The sequence below is a fragment of the Mustela nivalis genome, assembly GCF_964662115.1.
Source record: "Mustela nivalis genome assembly, chromosome: 18".
In the NCBI taxonomy this organism is placed as follows: Eukaryota; Metazoa; Chordata; class Mammalia; order Carnivora; family Mustelidae; genus Mustela; species Mustela nivalis.
In genome coordinates this window covers 4,616,085-4,635,983 of record NC_139037.1, presented here as the reverse complement: position 1 = coordinate 4,635,983, position 19,899 = coordinate 4,616,085, and the positions used below count along the sequence as shown (strand labels likewise).

General features: G+C 45.9%; 1 protein-coding gene across 1 annotated transcript in view; it reads left to right on the top strand.

The window, feature by feature from the left end:
- CDH13 (cadherin 13) overlaps window positions 1-19,899 on the top strand; it is a 986,611-nt gene that overhangs the window by 948,105 nt on the left and 18,607 nt on the right. Inside the window, exon 11 of the mRNA XM_082712008.1 lies at window positions 7,472-7,614. Coding sequence (XP_082568134.1) covers window positions 7,472-7,614 — 143 coding nt within the window. The remainder of the gene's footprint in view (window positions 1-7,471; window positions 7,615-19,899) is intronic.

The window sequence follows — 19,899 nt, the reverse complement described above, 5'->3', positions numbered from 1 at the left end:
TGGGATTTTAGTCGATGCCCAGTGGGAAGCCATTGGGGGATCCTGAGCAAGGGACCCAGTTTATATAGGATATAAAACTGAAAATACTCTGGTTGTGGTTTAGAGAATGGAATGTAGTATGTAGAATGAAAGCAAGGAGTCAGGTGCAGTGCAGTGGTCCAAGCAAAAAATGATCCCACTGCCTTAGCTCCTACCTCCTGCAACAGAGCAGAGATCATGGACCCGCACAAAACCTCCCTCGGTCCACTGCAGGGGCAGGGAGTGGCCTCCTTAGGGATGACCGTGCATTGCTTATTGTTAAAGTGGGAGTCAGAATTTCTAGATGGAACCAACCAGGCCTCACCTCCGGGCCATCTGAAGACAGCAGCCTCCAAGAGAATGGGATGGTCAGAATTGGAATCTGGTAGAGCCTCGTGCAGGATGAGTTCCGGCTTCCGCCCGGGGACTCTGGGATCCCTGGGAGAAGGGGTTCCGGGGAAGGGCTGAGAGACGTCAAGAGCTCCTCCCCTGTTCCAGCTACGATGTTGCCATGGATGTCCCCAGCCTCATGCTGGGCTAGGCAAGCTCTGTCCCTACCTTCCCTCGTCCACATCTGCTGATGGTGGCATCTCCACACCCCTGGAGGGTCCCTCCTGTTACTGAGACTGCTTTCTTTGGCGCTGGTGCCCTGGTTGCCCGCCCCCCACCCCCCGAGCTTTCCGCAAGCCCTGAACCCTGATGGGATTCTCGGATTCACTGGCCTTTTAATCTGGTCTGTATGTCTTGTCAGGAGACTTGAAATAGGCCCTTTGCTTTGCGTGGAGATCCAGAGCTACGTGAGCCATTTCAAAACAGTGTACTTTTCTTCTGCTGGAAATTCAATTACTTTCTGCTTCTGTTTTTAAATAAAGTGGTTGATGTGCATCACCCAAGCAGGCGGCCCATCTAGCACACAGGGAGCCCGCTGAGCTGGAATTAAGCGGGGAGCTGAGGGTGCGCCTCCTGTCTCCTTTCTTCCCTGTGGCTTTACAGATCCTCTGCCTCCTTCAGTAGAAATTCAAAATTCCTCTGTGTTCTTCCTTTTCTTGCTTTCCTCTTCCAGACTCTCATAGTCTTTTCCATTTTACTGACTCCTCTCTGAGAGCGAACTACAGGGCTTTAGCCAGACTCCAAGTTAGTGCTGGTCCCTGCTCACAGGGCACTTTCGTCCCGGGGTATCACTTCTGGTGGCCCCTCCCGCTTCTGTTTATCGTCCAAGCTCAGTCCCAGGGTTCCCACTCTGCTTTTCCTCTCCACTGGTGTCTTCTGCCCCCTTAGAGATCCAGAAGTGTATAATCCTACATCTCAAGTTGATTTCCTGGGTGGTCAGAGTGTTCTGATAGGTATTTAGCTCACATTAGGGAACTGGTTGAAACAGGGACTCCCGCTTCTCCGCCATCTTGCCCCTCCCCTCGCGAACTACAGTGCGGCTCATATGTTTGTCCAAAAAACACCAGCCCTCCTTACAATACGTGATAGCATCCAGGATATTTCTGATGGTTCCCAGATGAGTATTTGCTCTAGATCAGCGCTTCTCTGATTCTTGAGGATCTAACAAAGCCCTAGAGATCTTGGACTGAGTCCCCCTGACACGAGTCCCAACCCAAGTCCCCCTCCTCCAGGTAATCCAAGCTCCCAGTCTATAAACAGATTCCCGGACCTCTCCGTGTGCATTTTCCTATATGCTAACATGCCCAAGGGTCCAGCTTCCTTGTTCTGAATGGATAAGGAGTCAGTAGAATTTGTTGAATGGTCTAGCTTTTGCAAACACTCTAACCTACCATCTGTATCAAATAGTAAATTTCCAAACATATATATGGGTGGCCATAAATGTAATTATATATAAAATATTTGTCTCAGTAGATGGATAGATCTCTATTTAACTAATATATATGCCAGGTATATAATTATATATCAGATATCTATACCCACATCTGTATCTGTCTTCCAGTCTCCCTATCTACCTAACTTGCCCATTTCTGGTGCTCTAATACAGCTTCGATCCTCTTAGCTAACCCTGCACTATTAGCAGTGTTTTACTTTGTAATATTTTTAAGTCTAATATAAAAGGAAGACCATGCTAAACCCAGGTGGTTTTGGTATCTGTGCTGAACAACTACGGGTCCCCCATGTCACAGAAAGTGAACCCAAGAAGTTATAGAAGGACCTTGTCAAACCTGGGCGTCTCTTCCTTCCGTCACTACCTGGGCCCCACGAGGGCTGAGGCTGGCAGCCCCTGGTTCTGGAAGTCCTTCTGGGTGGATACCTGGCCCTGGCCCCTGGCCTGGCGATCTCCTTCCGATTCTGCTGGGGCCCTGCGGACAGTAACCTGCTTCCCAGGAGAGGTGTAGGGTCCGAGCATGGTCGGCAGAGCCCAGCCCCTCTTCCCGGCGCGGCCTGACCCTGCTAACCAGCCCACCCCATGTCTGCCGAGACCGATACCCAGAAGAGGCCGAATCCCGACAAGCCCTTGAGCAGCTCCTGTGAAGCCACATTACGGACTGAAATGAGTCCCGTTTTTAATTTGACTTTTCTTCCCCTGTAACAAGCAAAGTTCACATTACAGATAAATTGCCCGGAAATTCCAATTTAATAAGTCATGTGCATTTTTCAGGCCTAAAAGCACGGAAAACATCTTGCATGCTGGTATTTTTATATCAAAAGGTTTATTTAAAAGACAGCTTTGAAAATGTCAGGAATTTACATAGAGCATCTGGTGAACCGGTCAGAAGGGGATGATTTGACGAAAGGGCCCTTCACCCAGGAAGTGGAAAAGCGGTTTGGCTGGTGGTCCCCGGCTGCTCTCCCTCCCCTCTGGGGTAATAGGCTCTGGCGTGGGGGAAAACCACGCCGACACTCAGGGCCTTGCCCCCAGCTCTTGGCTTGCATTGCTCAGGAGGGCTCAGGAATGGGACCGGGGAGGTGGGGGGGCTGTGCCTGTCCTTCTGTGTCTGTGGCTGGGATTCCAAGTAGAGGGAGAAGGGGAGAGAGAATCCTAAGCAGGCTCCATGCCCAGCACAGAGCCCAACGTGGGGCTCGATCTCACAACCCTGAGATCATGACCTGAGCCAAAATCAAGAATCGATCGTTTAACCAACTGAGCCACCCAGGTGCCCCTACCTGGTTATTCTTTAAAGGAAGTAAAACAGTGAGCAGCTATTGTGTGAAACCCTAAGTCCTTGCTTTCTCTGGGAGGGTGATGTGGACAGGCCTAAGTGCACTGGGCACGGTTCTTAGTGGACAGCCTCCAAGTTCATGTCTGAACTCTCCTCATGCAAGAGAAGCAGCAGAGAAGTTCATCATACCATGAAACTGTAACATCGTGAGATCAAAACCACGACTAGGGAGAAACAGAGTATCGATTCTTTGCCAACATAAAAAGCTAGATAATTTCATTCAGTTTTTATTTATATTCTAAAGTCTGATTTGAGTAATCAGGGAATAAAATATGGCCCATTTAAATTTTTCCTTGTTTCAAATACATGGAACCGCCACGAATCACTCCTGGATCAGCTCCAAACGTGTTACCTGGTAAGACAGGAAACAAAGATTGCCTTTCTTCGCACCTCCCATTTCTCTGATGACTGCGACCAACAGAGGAAGGTTGCCACTGAAGGTTCTGGGTGTCGCCAGGGGCCAGGCGCTCTCCGTGGCCCGGAAGGACACGGAACAGCGAACACCTGGCCCTGAGCATAAGTAACAAAAAGCACCTCCTTCAGGCCCGGCGCCCACAGTCCCGCACACCCATGCACAATTCCATCTCCGCCACGGCGGCTGTGCTGCTCTGGGCAAGTTGCTAAGCCTCTCTGAATCTTGGTTATCTCACCTTTACAACAGGGATGATACCAACTTCATCTGGTTGTTCAGAACCACAGAAATGGACGGAAGAGTTTGGCGCAGGGCCTAGCACGGTCCACTCGAACCTCCTCCTGCCAACACAACTTCTAACCGGGGATTCTTACAGAGTAACCGGGAGGAGGCCTTTCAGCCCGGTCTTCGAAGACAGCAGTTTGCAGGAAAAGAAATAAATTCCTATGGAAATGATAGGTGTTTTTAAAGCGGTTCATTCTTATGAGTAATGCATTTCTTCTGTTTTTGAGAAACAAGGAAATGATCACTGAGGCAGCAAGGGAGTATGAGGAAAACTACCTTAGCGCCTCCCATTCCCCGAGCTCCCCACCACCACTGCACCTACAGGATGCTGTCTCCCCGGGGCTCTGCTGAGCTGGGGCTCCCAAAACATTCCAGGGGACAGTGCAGATCCCATCCTGGACCTGACCCCAGCGGACCACATGTGACCTGCTCTGCTGGGAGCCACCCACCTCGCGCCGGGTCCCACCCGGCCCTCACAGCTCCCCATGAGCCCTGGGATTCTCCTGCCTCCCCAAGGAAACAGAAACAGACAAGTAGCTTGCCCAAGGTCACACAGTGAAAGTCCAGGGTTTTCACTCCAACGTCCATGCCTTTCCTCCCATGTGATGCTGACGACATCCAGGATCCTGTGTGGCCAGGGCAGAGAGGTTAAGAGCAGGCCCCTGACACCCAACAGCCAGGGTGCAAATCCTAACATCGCCACGCACTCACCTCTGACCTTGGCAAAGTGCTTTGTCTGTCTGTGTTGGCTGGTTGGCTTATTTTTGCACTGGAACAATATTTTTTTTTTCTTGGCAAAAAACTCAAATGGCTCCCTTTTTAAAAACAAAACAGAAATTCTGTCCCAGACTTTTGTGTGTGTGTGTGTTTTTAATATTCAAGCAGATTTTAAATGGTAGAAGTTCTATGAAAACTAAGAAATCTACAGCCTGGAGTTTCATAGGAAAAAAGTAAGACAATGAAAAGCTGAATGGCAGACAGCCTCTCTTCAGTTTCCCCATCTGTGAAATGGGAATGATCATATTATCCGCCTCTCAAGGCTGATGTGAGGCCTGAAAGAGTAGACACAGCACACTCCCTGAAAAGGGCCTTCCCACGTAGTAAACAGTCTACTGTTGGCTGCCGCTGCTGATACTGTTATGAAATGGGCACTGAAGGCTGTTCTAGGAAGACCAGACTCACCGCCTTGTGGGAAGCATTAGCAGGGCCCACTCCCTGGCGTTGTTCAGCAGTCTAGGGTCTGGTTCACCTACTTTTGCAAAAGAAAAATTGGATTTGACGTGATTGATGCACGCAGAGGTGCTCGGTGTCTGTTCTGGTGACCTAAATTCACACTCCTGTGGACAACCCCTCGGGTCTCACCTACACAGGAAAAATCTAAACCAGGACCCTTGGAGTCATCTTCGTTCTATCCTCGGAGGTATCTGCTTTTCCAAAATTCATCCAGTGTCTTCTGACCGCCCTCCAGTAAGTCAGCTGGGAAGCAGCTCAGTGTGAGGGTTCAGAACAGCAGCTCTGGGCCCACATCCTGACTTTATGACCTTGAAGGCTCTATGGTTTGGTTTTCAGGGAATATTACACCTGCTGGGTTGGTTTCTTATTGGCACCATAACAACTGCTGTAACAGAGTCCTACAAACCGGGTGAGGCCAGACATGTATTTTTCCCCCATTCCGAAGGCCAAAAACCCAAAATCAGACTCACCAGGCCAAAATCGTGGTGGGCCACACTCCCTCTGGAGACGGTAGGGGAGACTCCTTTGCAATAGTCTAGTCTCTGCCTCTTCTCTTCTCTGTGTCTCAAATCTCTCTCTGCTTCCGTCTTATGAGGACACCTAAGGTTCTGTGTAGTGCAGGAATCCAAAAGCCCCTTTCCACCCCAAGATCCTCCCCTTAATTAGACCTGCAACATTTGTGCCATAAAGGGTAACATTCACAGGTCCCCAGGATTAAGATGTGGACATGATTTCCACTGTGAAGATTAGGGTGGCAGTTTGCCCCAAACTCTTGTTAGTTAAATCAGGTTTGAAATGTCCTTAGAACCAAAGTCAGCAGTATATGGCAGAAATGATGGACTTTGGGCATCTTTACTTGGCTGATAAGCCATCAGTTTTCATGTCCCCTAAAGGGTGTGTGTGTGTATGTATATATATATATTTGACAGAGAGAAACACAGCAAGAGAAGGAACACAAGCAGGGGGAGTGGGAGAGGGAGAAGCAGGCTTCCCATTGAGCAGAGAGCCCAACACAGGGCTTGATCCCAGGACCTGGGATCATGACCTGAGCTGAAGGCAGATGCTTAACAACTGAGCCACCCAGGCACCCCAAGGGCTATATTTCAAAGACTGGTGAAGAATGGCAGGAGAACACTGGCCAGCATCACTCTGGCTCAAGTACAGAAGTGATTAAGGCACCTGCCGTACGTCACTGGGACAGCCCCCCATTATCCCAGCCACTCAGTTCAAAGAATTCTGAGTCCTGTTCAGTTAGTCTCCTGATCAAATGAAAATGGGATTTTCATTTCTTACCTAGTGCACCTTTTGTTTGAACTTCTTAGAAGGAGCATGGATTACTTTTACGACAACCTCCAAAAATAGTAATGTTTTAAAGTTCTTTGACGGTTTCCCATTATCCAGAACCCAAACCCCTTACAACAGTGGTTCAGGTTCTTTGAAATCTGTCTCTCTAAACTCCTATACCTTCAGTGTCCCCCCAGAGAAGCTGCGCCTCAAGCATAACCGCCCACATGCTGGCCCATCAGTATTCATTCGGCAGCTGTCTGTTGAGTGTTGTGTGTGTGCTAAGCAATGTTTTAGGAGCTGGGATCATGACCACAAACAGATACCCTGGCTTTGGTGGGACTTACGTTCCAGTGAATCTCTCTGTTCCATGCGTTAGCTTGTATTGCTCTCTCTTCCTGACCTGTCTTCTCATTCTCATTTTCCTCTGGTCTTGGTTCAGACACTGCATCTCCTGTGAGGTCCCCAGGGTGACTCTCCGTCAGAGGGAATGGCCAGTTCCTCCAAGCATCCTTGCTTCCTGCCCGTGCGTTCACAGCACCTCTCCCTGGGATCTGTACATGGGGCACAGCCAGGGTATTGAAGAAATAGAGCTGGACTTGGATGGCTTTGACTCAGCCTCTTTGAGAACTGGGCCAATACAAGCTCTCTCCTCACAGGCTTGTCATGAGACAGGAAGGAGGCACATGCCCAAAATATTGAGCAGAGTTGGAGGCCAGCCTTACTTTCTGAATGAACAACTATAACTGCAATGATGTTTTGGATGTATGTAAAGAATTATGTGGCACTGGGGCACCTGGGTGGCTCAGTCGGTTAAGCATCTGCTTTCAGCTCGGGTCATGATCTCAGGGTCCTGGGACGGAGCCCCGCATCGGGCTCTCTGCTCAGCAGGGAGCCTGCTCCTCCATCTTCTGTGCTTACCTACTCTCTCACTCTCTCTCTCTCAAATAAATCAAAAAAAGAATTATCTGGCACCCACATGAGAACTTGTTCCCAGTGAATATTTCTTGAATCTGTTCAGAGTGTCACCTGAATGTTGTTTGGGAATTATATTCTTTTTCAGGTATTCCATTTACAAGGACCCAGCGGGCTGGCTGAATATTAATCCCATCAATGGGACCGTTGACACCACAGCCGTGCTGGACCGTGAGTCGCCCTTTGTCCACAACAGCGTGTACACTGCCCTCTTCCTAGCCATCGACAGTGGTGAGTACTTTCTAAAATGCTACCGAGTGTATACTTTTCTGTTATAAATGCATCTTTACATTTTACGTTTCTTCTGGTAACACCCAGAGGTGTTCTTGGGAAGAATAGAATTGTGTAGAGGCAGGGAAGGCAAACATTTAAACATACAGTAAGTCAGTAATAACCCCAAAGCCTGGAATTCTCCGGTCTTTGTCCAATTAGAGGTCAGAGTGGGGAGCTCGCGGTCCTTTGTCTTAGGCAGGTGCCGCAGCTAGGGAGGCGCACTGATGCCTTTCATCTTGGCATCATGCCCACATCTGTGGGACAGTTCTTTCTCTTAGGGCAAGTTGAAAGACAGTCCCAGAGGACATCACCGAACTTGACAGCTGAATTGTCCCACAGCTTTTATCCTGTTACCCCAGGCGACTGCGGAAAGACATCAGGTGCGCTCTGCTTGGAGCTTCCTAATCACAGAACAATGGCTTTTCATTCAAAAGCTACTAATGCAACATCCACAGACTGTTCTAGAAGCCGGGGTATAGCAGTGAACCAACAAGAATGGCTGTCCTTGTGCAGCTGACACTCCCATGGAGAAAGGAAGCAAATTGAGTAAAATACATAATATACTTTTTGGGAAAAAGAGAAGCATACGATGTATGTATGAAACCAGGAAGTGGATGAAAGATGGCGGACAGCAGGGAGCCGCAGCTGTACTGAGGCAGCCCTGGGGAGCCTCGCTGCGGCCGCGACATTTGCATAAAAACATGAAGGTGGTGGAGATGGGAGCCCTGAAGTTTCTAAGGGAAGGCCAAGGAGCCCATGAGGGCTGGACCAGAGAGAGTGGGCGAGACAGGCAGGGGGTAGGGATACAGATGGTGTGGAGTCACGTGGGCCCTACACCACCCCCTGCTTTTACTGTGGGTGAGACAGGACCGCCGGGGCCGAGGCCTCAGTAGGGTACAGTATGACATCGTCACGCTGCCCTGTTGAGATCAGACATAGGGGACAAGGGCACAAGTATGGGAGACTGGTGACAACCTCGGTATGAGAGTAAACTGGGCTGATAACAGGGGAAAGGATGAGAAGTCAGATCCTGGAGGTAGTCTACTTTAGACACAAAGCTAATAGGATCTGCCATAGGCTGAGATGGGGGAGTCAGGGTTGGTCTCGGTGTTTATTAAACAGAGATGTCCATTGTGTCAATCACACCAGAAGTTTTGCTCTCCCTCTTATTCCAAAAAGCCAGTTGCTTGTGGCTAAAGATTCTATTTGAGTCGCATATATGAAAGTGAATATTCACAGGACCTTTGGTATGTGCCCTCGTGATGCACAGTAACAGGTAAACTAAGACTTCTCAGACCCCATCTCCATATGCTGGGGACTCACATGCAAACCACATACTAGACCAGTGTCTGACAAACACACAATCAAGATGGCAGGCAATAGGCAGAGAAGGCTTCACAACGAAGTCAGCCTTTGAGTTTGGTTTGGAAGGGCAGGTAGGATTTGGGTAAGTGTCAGGGGAGGAGGCAGAGGGGCCTGAGAACACAGAGCAGAGGAATCAAAACTGGAAGGGAGTGTGGTGTGGGACGTAAGAGAGGGAGAGAGAAGAGCCGCATCCACTCTGTGTAGACAAGTGGAAATCTATTTGGATGTACATTGAAAAGTTCTGTCTTCCAAGCATCGCAACATCCAGACAAGTCTTGCTGGAGCCGGCAGCCAAAAGATCGCCTTAGTTTTCGAGGAAGAAATTGCATGATGAAATAGCCCACAGACATTCATCCACACGCACTGTGCTTGGTCCCGGAGTCTCGGAGTTGAATAATTCATGGTTCCTGTGCTCCATGTGCTAATGAGTGATTTGGGGAGTTAGGCCAGTAAGCGCAAGACTATAGAGCAATGTTATCCCTATTCTGATGGACCTAAGCCCAGAGGAGCCCCTGGTCCTCCCTTGGGGGTGGCCACAGGGAGCTTATCGGTTACGGGGATAAGGATAAGTTGAGAAAAGGTAATGCACTTTTGTCATTCCATCCCCATTTCTTTTTTATCTTAATGCCAGTACAGCTAACCTACAGAATAACATTAGCTCCACGTGTCCAATATAGTGATTCCACACTTCCATGCATCACCCAGTGCTCCTCACAGCAAGTAGTCTCCTTAATCCCCAGCACCCTTTTCCCCCCGGCCCCCACCTCCCCTCTGGTTACCATCAGTTTGTTCTCCATAGTTAAGGGTCTGTTTCTTGGCTCGTCTCTCTCTTTTTTTCCCTTTTGCTCATTTGCTTTGTTTCTTACATTCCACATAGGAGTGAGATCATACGGTATTTGTCTTTCTCTGACTGATCTCGCTTAGTGTTATAGTCTCTAGATCCATACATGTCAGTGCAAATGGCAAGATTTCATTCTTTCTGTTGGCTCACTAGTGTTCCATTGTGTATACAGACCACGTCTTCTTTATCCAGTCACCAATCAGTAAACCCCTGGGCGGCTTCCTTATCTTGGCTATTGTAAATAATGCTGTTATAAACATAGGGGTGCATGTAGCCCTTTGAATTAGTGTTTTTGTATTTTTGAGGGGTACCACCAACAGTGCATGAGAGCTCCTTTCTCTCCACATCCTCACCACCACCTGTTGTTTCTTGTGTCTTTGATTTTAGCCATTCTGACAGGTGTGAGCATCTCATTATGATTTTGATGATGATTTGTGATGTTGAGCATCTTTTCATGTGTCTGTTGGCCATCAATATACCTTCTTTGGGGAAAAAAATGCCTATTCACGTCTTCTACCCATTTTTAATTGGATTATTTGGTTTTTGGATGTGGAGTTGTATTGGTTCTTTATATATTTGGGGTACTAACCCTTTATTGGATATGTCATTTGCCAATATCTTCTCTCAGTCAGTAGGTTGCCTTTTAGTTTTGTTAATGAGAAAAGGCAAGGCATTCTAAAAGAGAAGCCTGAAAGAATATGGATAGGTAGCACACTGAGAAGGCTTGCATGGTAGGCTCCACATGTATGAAGCTAAGAACAGAGAGTTGGCCAAGCACCTACTGCTCTAAGGTTGGTACTAGGCCTTGTGTTGAATGCCTGGCTGCTCTCACAGTGCCTGCTTTAGAGCAGGCATTCAACAGATCTGCAGAATAGATCCCAAACTAGATCATGAAATGCTCCATATGCTATGCCAAAGGGTTTGATCTGATTACGATTAATCTTTGGGCTTTAGAAAGATAACCCCCAGTGTAGAAAATGCACAATGATGATGTGGGAGGCAGGCAGGCATTCTAATGCTGGGGCAGAAATCAGGGTAAGGGAAGCATGAAGCAGTGAAGTGACTTCAGATGGAGCGAGTCTAGAGTCAGGAAGTACACTGAAAGCCATAGCTGGTGTCTTAGTTGCAAGGGTTAAGTTGTGCCTGGTGGCAATAGAAATGGACCAGAGAGGATGGGTCTAGAAAACATCTGGAAGGAAGAAGCAAGACTTTGAAAAACGTACATGCTCAACATAAAGTATTAAAAAGGTGATATTCAGTTTTCTAGTCCAGAAACCAGAGATGATTATTCCATTGATAGAAGTGAAATGGGTTTCAAAGGATCGTTCCAATGTTGTCTTTATGGGGTGCATGTGGAGATGATGTCCCATGAGACTCCAGCAGAGGGAAGGAGGTTTTTCTTAGAGAGTCGCCCACGCAAAAGAGATGGGAGCCATCAGAACAGGTAAGTTTTGTGGAAGGAACGGGTCTAGACAGGAGTGCTAAGGTCATAAACGGGGGGTGGCAATAAGTCAAGAATGTTTACAATGCTGTTTGAATTTAAAAGTGCCCATTTTTAGTATCAATTAAAGCAATCATTTCAGAGTTCTGAACAGTCCCTGTACTTGCAGAGAAAATACTCAGCTAAGAACAGCATAAAGAAAGGTGGAAATACAGCGAATACAGTTGTCATTGCCTTGAGATATTTTATGCAATTATTCATCAAAAACAAACAAACCAACCTGGAAGTGAAGTACACTTTAATTTTTGTGGCAACAAGAGCCTTCTCTCTAGGTATCACTAGGCAATCTGCTTATAGACTCTGAGGCTCAGTTTCCACTTCTACAAAATGAGGAAGATAATTCCTACTTAGAAGGTTGTTGTGAGAAATGAGAAAGAGAAGTGCCATCCCCTTTACACTCACCATCGAAGGCCATATTAAATGTTCAATAAATGTTAATCTCACCCCAGTGGGGGTTATAGAAAGGAAAGAAGAGAGCCAAGAATGGTCCGAAGAAAAATATAGTGTGAAATCTCCTTTTTGTCTAACTCTTTTAATACTAATACCAAACAACCAAATTCAAAATCTGGTGTCACAGATGTTTCCAAAAAGACGAAATGTCCCTGAAGAGGTAAGGATAAATAGAAAACAGGTTGGCATTAATATACACAACCATCATTAGAGATGATAATCTTGAACAAGGCCCAAAAGACTTAGAGTAAAAAGAGCATGAATTTTAAAAGACCTCATGAATCAAAGGAACTTTTGTTTGAACCCTTTTTGTCTCACTGAAAACTTCTCTCTAGGTATTATGTTGAACCAGGAAAAACCAACACGTACCTATTAGATCAAAGTTAATAGTGTAACTGATGTCTCAATTTTAGACAAAGGAAGCATTTGATTTTATTTACTTTATAGAAATTCAGTGTATTTGATGGAATGAAAGAATACAGATTTTTTTTTGTCATATCACACTAGGAAAGCCTAAGCAAAATAAAAGGATTTTCTCCAAACAAAGAGTCACTTAGGAATTGATATCAAAACATGCTGATAAAAGATATGTGTGTAGGATCTTCTAAATAGGAAGTAGTAGATTACCGTCCCACTGCAAAAACTAGGAAAATCAGGGTAGATGACAAAAGTCTTTAATTTTAAAGGTATCAGAGAGTTGCAGAAGCCAGGAAGCCTCGATCAACGAAAATATCAACAAGGAAAGAAGCATCCTAAAAAAAAAAAGTATAAGACAGCTAGCCATTTCTTCTCTCTGGGGGCCTTTTCTGATTTTGGGGGGAGAGTCAGGCTTGACCCAGGCAGAGGGCCCAAAATGAAGGGAAATAAACCAGCAATCGTTGTAACAGTCATGTGGAGCTTGTGTGCCAAAGTGAAAACCTGAGGGCCCTTAAACACATGGCTGCTTTCCCCCCTCCCATGGACAAATACCCTTTAAAGGACAGAGTGAAATCTCCTGGGGTCTCACGGAAACAAGGACCTACCAGAGGAAGCCAACCTATGTTAAATGTACAAACCATTCTCTCTTTAAGACATTTGCCAGATTTCAAAGGTACAAAGTGGTGCAAGATGGGAAGGCTGGTGCTGTAGTCTGAATGTTTGGGTCCCCCCCCCCCAAAATTCACGTGTTGAAACCTAATCCCTAGTGTGATGGCATTTTGAGGTAGGGCCTTTGGGGGATGCTTATGTCATGCAGATAGAAGCCTTTGTAAGTAGGATGAATGCTCTTATAAAAGAGACCCTAAAGAGTGCCTCTGGCCCTCCTGCCATATGAGGACACAGCAAGAAGACTCTGTGTTGAAAATCACAAATCACTGCTAAGAGAAATTTTAATCCTATTAAATAGAGAGATATACCACGTCCATGGATTGGCAGTCTCAATGCTACTGAAATGTGAATTCTCTCCAAACTGACGTAAATGTTTTAACATGATACCGAGCAGAATCCCAGGTCTCTGTTTTGAGGTGAAGGAGAGGAAGTGGATTGTAAAATTCATATGGAAATCTAAGGCACTAACGATAGCCAAGGCAATCTTGAAGAATACATTGGAAGACTTACACCATGATATATTCTGACCTATTAGAAAGAAAAAAAAAAACAATAAATAAAAATTATGTGATGTTTGCACAAAGACAGGAAAAAACTGATCAGTGAAGTAGATTGGAGAGTTTAGAAGCCGATAACCCACACACACAGTCCATTTGTCACTAGGACATGGTGGCTTCAAACAAGAAAGCACGGTCTCTGCAATAAAAGTACTGGGTTAGTTGAATATGCATATGAAAAAATCTATCCTGCCCCTTCTCTTAGACCATAAACAATATACAATACTCAACTCTAAATATATTATGAGCCAAAAAGTAAAATAATATCTCTTGTAGAGAAAAACATATGACAACATAATTGGTATCCTTGACAGAGTTGAAAGATTTTGCAACCAAGACACAAACGTATTCACCACAAAAAGAGGTAAAAAATGGCAGATTATGTTAGAATTAAAAACTTCAGTTCAAGGGGTATCATTAAAAAAGCAATAAAGGTAACCCACAAAGTAGAAGGTATTTATAATACAAAGAAATCCTACCATCTGTAAGCAAAAGATACAACCCAAAGCAACACAGGGAAGGAACTGGAACAGGCACTTCTACAAATGCCAGCAACACAGAAGAGATGCACAGCTTCATTAATCAAAGAAATAAAAAGTAATTTGTGTAGCTATAAATGAAAATGCAAATTAATCCAGAAAATACAATGACATCCAGAAGCACAGTGACATACCCACAAAATAGTTGATCTGGCCGATGAAACACATCAAGAGTTGGCAAGGATATAAAATAATTGGAAGTCTCCTGTCCAGCTGGTAGAGGGGTAAGTTGGTAACACCACTTTGGAAACCGGAAGTATCAACGAAGGCTTAGACTTTGTCCACCCTATGATCCAGGAATTACACAGCTATTTATCCAACGGAATTGTGGCTGTGCATTCACCAAAACACGTGTGCCAGAATGTGAATAACAACAGTATTCATCGTAGCCCCCAAACTGGAAGATATTCAGATGCCCTCAAAGAGTGGAATGGGTCGATGGTGGAACGTTCACACAATTGAATCTGTACGACATGGAGAATGAATGATCTGCAACTCTTCACAGCAACACAGATGAATCTCAGAAACATAGCACTGAACCACAAAAGGCCGGTCAGAAGACCACATCCTGAACGATTCCATCTATGAAAAGCTGAAACACAAGCAAAGGTCATCACCCCAGCTAGCTTATCCGGTGGATGTGTTTCTTGATCCTCTCGTATTGGACGACGCGGGTGGGTTCAGATTGCAAAAACTCTTTAAGCTGTATATTTTAGAAACATAAGTGTTTCTCTATTCCAATAAAAACTAAGCAAAACACACACACACACACAACTGCTCAGAGTGTGTGTACTGGGCCCACTGTCCCTTCCCCAGGAGGGCTGTAACCTTTCATGCATTCTCCAAGTACCTGCGTGCCCTAGAGTCAGACTCTTGACATCCTCCTGCTCTGTGGAAGGACAGTCTCCGCTGCTGATGGGCTGATACTGCCAGGAAAGGCGAGAGGCAGATTGTCTGCAGAGGGAACAAAGCAAAGCTCGCATTCTCAGGTCGCCCATGATATTTTGCAAAAGGCAGAAGACCTGCCATCTTCTTTTCCTACACACCACTCTGCATATCCAGTTAAGAACAATGACCAGGCAACACCAACAGAGAGTTTTCTTTCAGGTACCTCTTAGAGATTGGAGACTGTGGGATCAGGATGAAGGAATACAAAATGACAGAATCAGGGCTGGAAATCTGTTCTGGGGTTAAGAGAAAAAAAAAAAAAATCTTTGGACCTATTTGCTTGGGTCGCCAAGCAAATGCCTGGGTTTAGATAATTTGGGGAGGAAAGGCACTTTGGTCCGTTCCTAAGAAGAATGGCTAGGTTGTAACCTACAGGACAGGCAAGGGTATACCAGGTACTTTTCATAAACTGTTAACAATTTTAATGAGTTACAAATCACCTAATAGTGTGGTCCCATTATAACTGAAATGCTTCTGTTTTGCTAAACCCAGAACTAGCTGTAGTTCAATGATTGGAAAAATAAAGCATTTAATCCTGTAGACTAATAAGGTATGACCTTTTGTGTTGGCAAGCATTTTATCTTTGGAGACGAATATCATCATTTACCTGATGTGGTCCAGATTTTCTGAAAAGGTTAAGATAGTGCCTTTCAGAGCACAGGCACTCTTCTGTTAAAGACTTCAGTGAACACAGAATTGCTAGACTTTCTTTAAAAGGGGGGTGGGGTGGGTAATAATAACTATTAAGGAAAATACCAAGAGGGAGAGAGAACATTCGAGAATGTAGTAAGATGGGATCCCTTTGGGAATGTGCTGACAATGGAGCAAACAGCAGCAATTAACACTGGGCCAATCCCTGTGTGATTATCGCTCCTGCTCAGGTAATCACCAGAAAGGTCAAATGTTAGTCTCACTGTCTCATGTGGGCTGAAAACTGTCACAAGCAATTTCTCCTAAGAGTTCTGGAATCCCACAGGCCCTGGTCATGGGCGGGAAAGGCAGGGCCAGCTGCTGATACCGGGCTTACCGTCTTTTGCTCAGAATTCCATTAGGCTGGCCCTCCTGCCTTCTTCTTCCCCATAACCTCATCTTTCTCCCCCTCCTTCTGTTCTCCAGTTGTACATGCCTCAGCGTTCCATGACTGTTATCGATGGCCCTCATGGCCTCAGAGAAGATCTAAGTCATGACTCTAAACACTAAAGACAAATACTTTCTTCAAGGGAGCCCAAGTGCCCTTGCTCCCAACACCCATGCTTTGCAGAGAGTTTAAAGGAAAAAGGTAGCAGTGGGGAGGTGGGGGAGCAGGGATCCATTCTAGTTCTTCCTGGAGCTCAGTGGGTGTGAGATAGTTGGAGGCAAAAAGCCCAGACTATCTTCAGCGTCCCTATTAAGTCTTGCTATGATTATGGAAGTGGCCCTTTCCCTATCTATTTTCATTTTGAAGAATAAGGAGAAGGATAGCATAAAAACAAGCCAAATTATCACTAAATTCGGCAGCATGTTCTCATGACTTAGCAACTCGTCTGAAGTATATTGGAGTCTGCCAGTGAAAAATGTGATGTGGGTTCCCAAGAAGACACAGATATAGAATCAGGCAGAACAGCTGTAAGATTAAAATGGAAGGCAGTGAGATGATGATTTTTCATAGGCTAAGATATATCGTGTCCCAACCTGCCTTTTCCCTCGGTCCCCTGTGTCGTAGATGTTCTGATCATGCCGGTTGACTCAAAATGGAAATACCGTGCAGAGTACGTTGAGATTGGTTAAAAGTGGGGAGGGGGATGTTGTGCAGCCCCATTGTGAGATGCCTACCAAAAACCAAGAGCCCCAAACTGGGGACGGAGGGGACCCGAACTTCCAACAGATGCCCAGATCCGTGGTTTTTCTCTCTTTAGGGACCCACCAAGTTCTAGATTGCGTGGGGGATGCAGTAAGATCGTTTCAATTAATTCTACTTAAAATACGCTAGATGGGATAAAATCAAGCCATTAGTTATGATGGCAACACAATTAAGCCAGTTTAACACCCCTTATCTCAGCTGTTACAGTAATTGAGGAAGAAAAATAAATTGAAGACCCAGCCATCATTCCTCGTTACTTCAAGTACCAGTAAAATATCAATCACATCGAAAACACCCGCTTCAATTTTGCCACTGACAAAATGGCCCAATAAAAAACTCTTGAGATCGCGTAATAGAGAGACGGCACCCAGAGTCATCTGTTGCAGCACGTGCAGTCTGCTCTCTCTGGACATGAGCCAGCTCCCCATCCTCCCTGGACCACCACAGGTGTGAGACTTAGGCACTGTCTGCCTCAGTTTCCCTCCCTGCCCGGTTGTGGTAAGGACTGGGAATCGTGAATGCAAAGTTCCCAGCATCTTGTTAACACCTAACAAAGCGTTAAGCCAGCTGACTTGAACTGAGTTATGGACTGATTTCCTAAACGTATCAGCCCCCTGATGCTCGTACACCACCCACCCCAATCCCGCTCTGCGGTGCGTGCGGGTTCCTGAGTCCAGCCCTCCTGCCCCTGCTGCCGCGTCCCCACAGCACCGGTGCCCAGTCCCCCCCTTCTGTGCCTGCAACAAATTTCCTCTGATCAAAGCCAATCTCCTGCTTTAAAGTCTTTGACTGTCTTCCCACAAAATAGCCATATGATTTCCTCCTCCCAGAACAAGTTCTCGCTCTCCAAAAGTATTCTCATTTCCTGCACACGCAGATGCTGTCTCCTCACAAAGCCTTCTGATCTACCACCAGGCAGTATATCATTCAGGCCACAAACTCCCACCACCCTTTAGCCTCACGTCTCCCCACACTGGACCGTCCTACGTCGGTGTATCTGTATCTGTTCCTGCCTGGGGGCCGCTGACTTCTGCGCAGGGGCAGCCAGGCACAGGGCAGTCCTAGGAAATGACTGCTGATTGCGTGAATGAAATGAGACCAGCCTGTCTAACCATGACCTCCAAATCAACTCTTCTCCCTTCTTTTTTTATTTTTCTCCTCTTCTCTAAAGTCAGTAATGCGGAAACACAGCAAAAAACCAAAATGTTGAATTTTTTTTTAAAAAACAGCTCAGACTTCAGATTACGGTCTCCTCTGAAAAGATGTTCAATTTCGAGCTAACGTGAATAATTGCCTCGGTTCTACATTTAGAATTACGCGTGGAAACCTGGCATGATATTTTGCGAATCTACTTTCTGGCCAGGTTCTAGATTGGTTTACTATTGAATTTTTTTAAATGTCCAGTGAAATTGGCAAGCTCTCCAATAACAAAGCAATTTTCTAAATGCTTATGAATGTAAAAGCAACAAGATTCTTGTTGTCGAAAGCAAAAAGCCAAAGCAAAGAGGACATAGGCAGAACGTAACAATACAAAGGGTCATCTCATCTAGAAGAACCCTGGTTCGTTCCTACTTGTGAGCAACAGTACAGGTTACTGTAGAAGCCTGTTCATAGGAATTAAAAGAGGTGGTAATTCTTGGCTCACAGCAGCTTAGTGGAGGGAGTTTGCAGAGTTATATGTAGGGAGTTGCCCCTACAGATAAGCCTCAGAAACTAGCCAGGGCACCCGCATTCTCTCGGGAACCCACACCTAAACTCATATTAAATCAACCCATCCTTCTGATTTTCCTCCCAAAATGGAGTCCTCAAGCTTCCTTGAGACATCCGCTGAGGTCTCTCTCCTTGTCGCGGGTGTGGGCTCCCTACCCTGAGCCCTAGTTCCACAGACCCCAACCTAGACATCCTTTTATCCTCCCCTAGGTGGGACAAGGGGGGGCTGGAATACAGACAGGGTCACTGCTCCCCTCAGAACAGAAGCAATATGGAGATTGAAGCCCATGGAAGTAAGAATATATAGGACTCATGTTCAGAAAGAACAATTCATCATTAGCTTTTTCAAGTCAACCTAAATGAACTCAAAAACCCACTGATGGCCCGTTACATACCAGGCCAGAGAACAGTCCTGATGCTCAGAGCTCACGGGGCTCAGCAATGAGCTTCCTGCTTCCCAGCCCCCTGTCTCTCTTTTCCTGCATTTTCTTCTTCACGTAGGCAAACACACTTTCCTATTCCCCATATAAAACCACTTGCACTCATGCCTCCCAAAGTAGGACCCATACCGCATGCCTCTACACCCAACTCAGGGAAGTGAGACCAAGTGGGACCAGTGATTAGAAAAATCTCCTGCGTCCCTGTACTTCACCGAGGCAGCTCGGGAAGGTCATGCTCAGATCCTAGTGTTCTGTGGGTACGAAGCCAGCCTGTCCAGCAGTGCCGAGGCCAGCGACCCTATTCCTCTGAGGGGCCTCTCTTGAGTACATGCATCTGGAGGACGTCAGCACAGGAGACATAGTCCCTTCCACACGGATGTTCACAGCAGCCTTTTTCCTATCAGACAAGAAGGTGGAAAGCGCCCACGGGCCCATCCAAATATGGTCTGGCCCTGGAAGGCAGAATCACTCAGCCATAAAAAGGAAGGAAGTGATTCACGCAACAGCGTGACTGAACCCCAGAAACATGATGCCAAGTGAAAGAAGCCAGACACAAGAGGCCACGTACTCTATGATTCCATTGATAGAAGCTTCCAGAAAACACAAATCTGTAGAGACAGAAAGTCCATCAGTGGTTGCCTAGAGCTGGACTTAAGTATGGCGAGTTCCTACAAACAGGCCCCCGGTTTCTTTTCGGGGGCGATGGAAGAAAGGTTCTAAAATTAGGTGGTAGTGATGAGCACAGCCCTTTAAATTCATCAAACATCAATTTATTGTAAAAAAAAAAAAAAAAAAAAAAAAGGGTGAGAGAAAAGAAAGCTGCATCAGGGAAATATTTTTAAATCCCTGTATAACTTTTGAATTTGTTTCTGCTTCTGATTCTAATAATGGTCATGGTTATTGTAAAGCAAATTAACAAAAGAAGAGTATTATTTTAATGTCAATTACCTGGAGAGATAATCACCA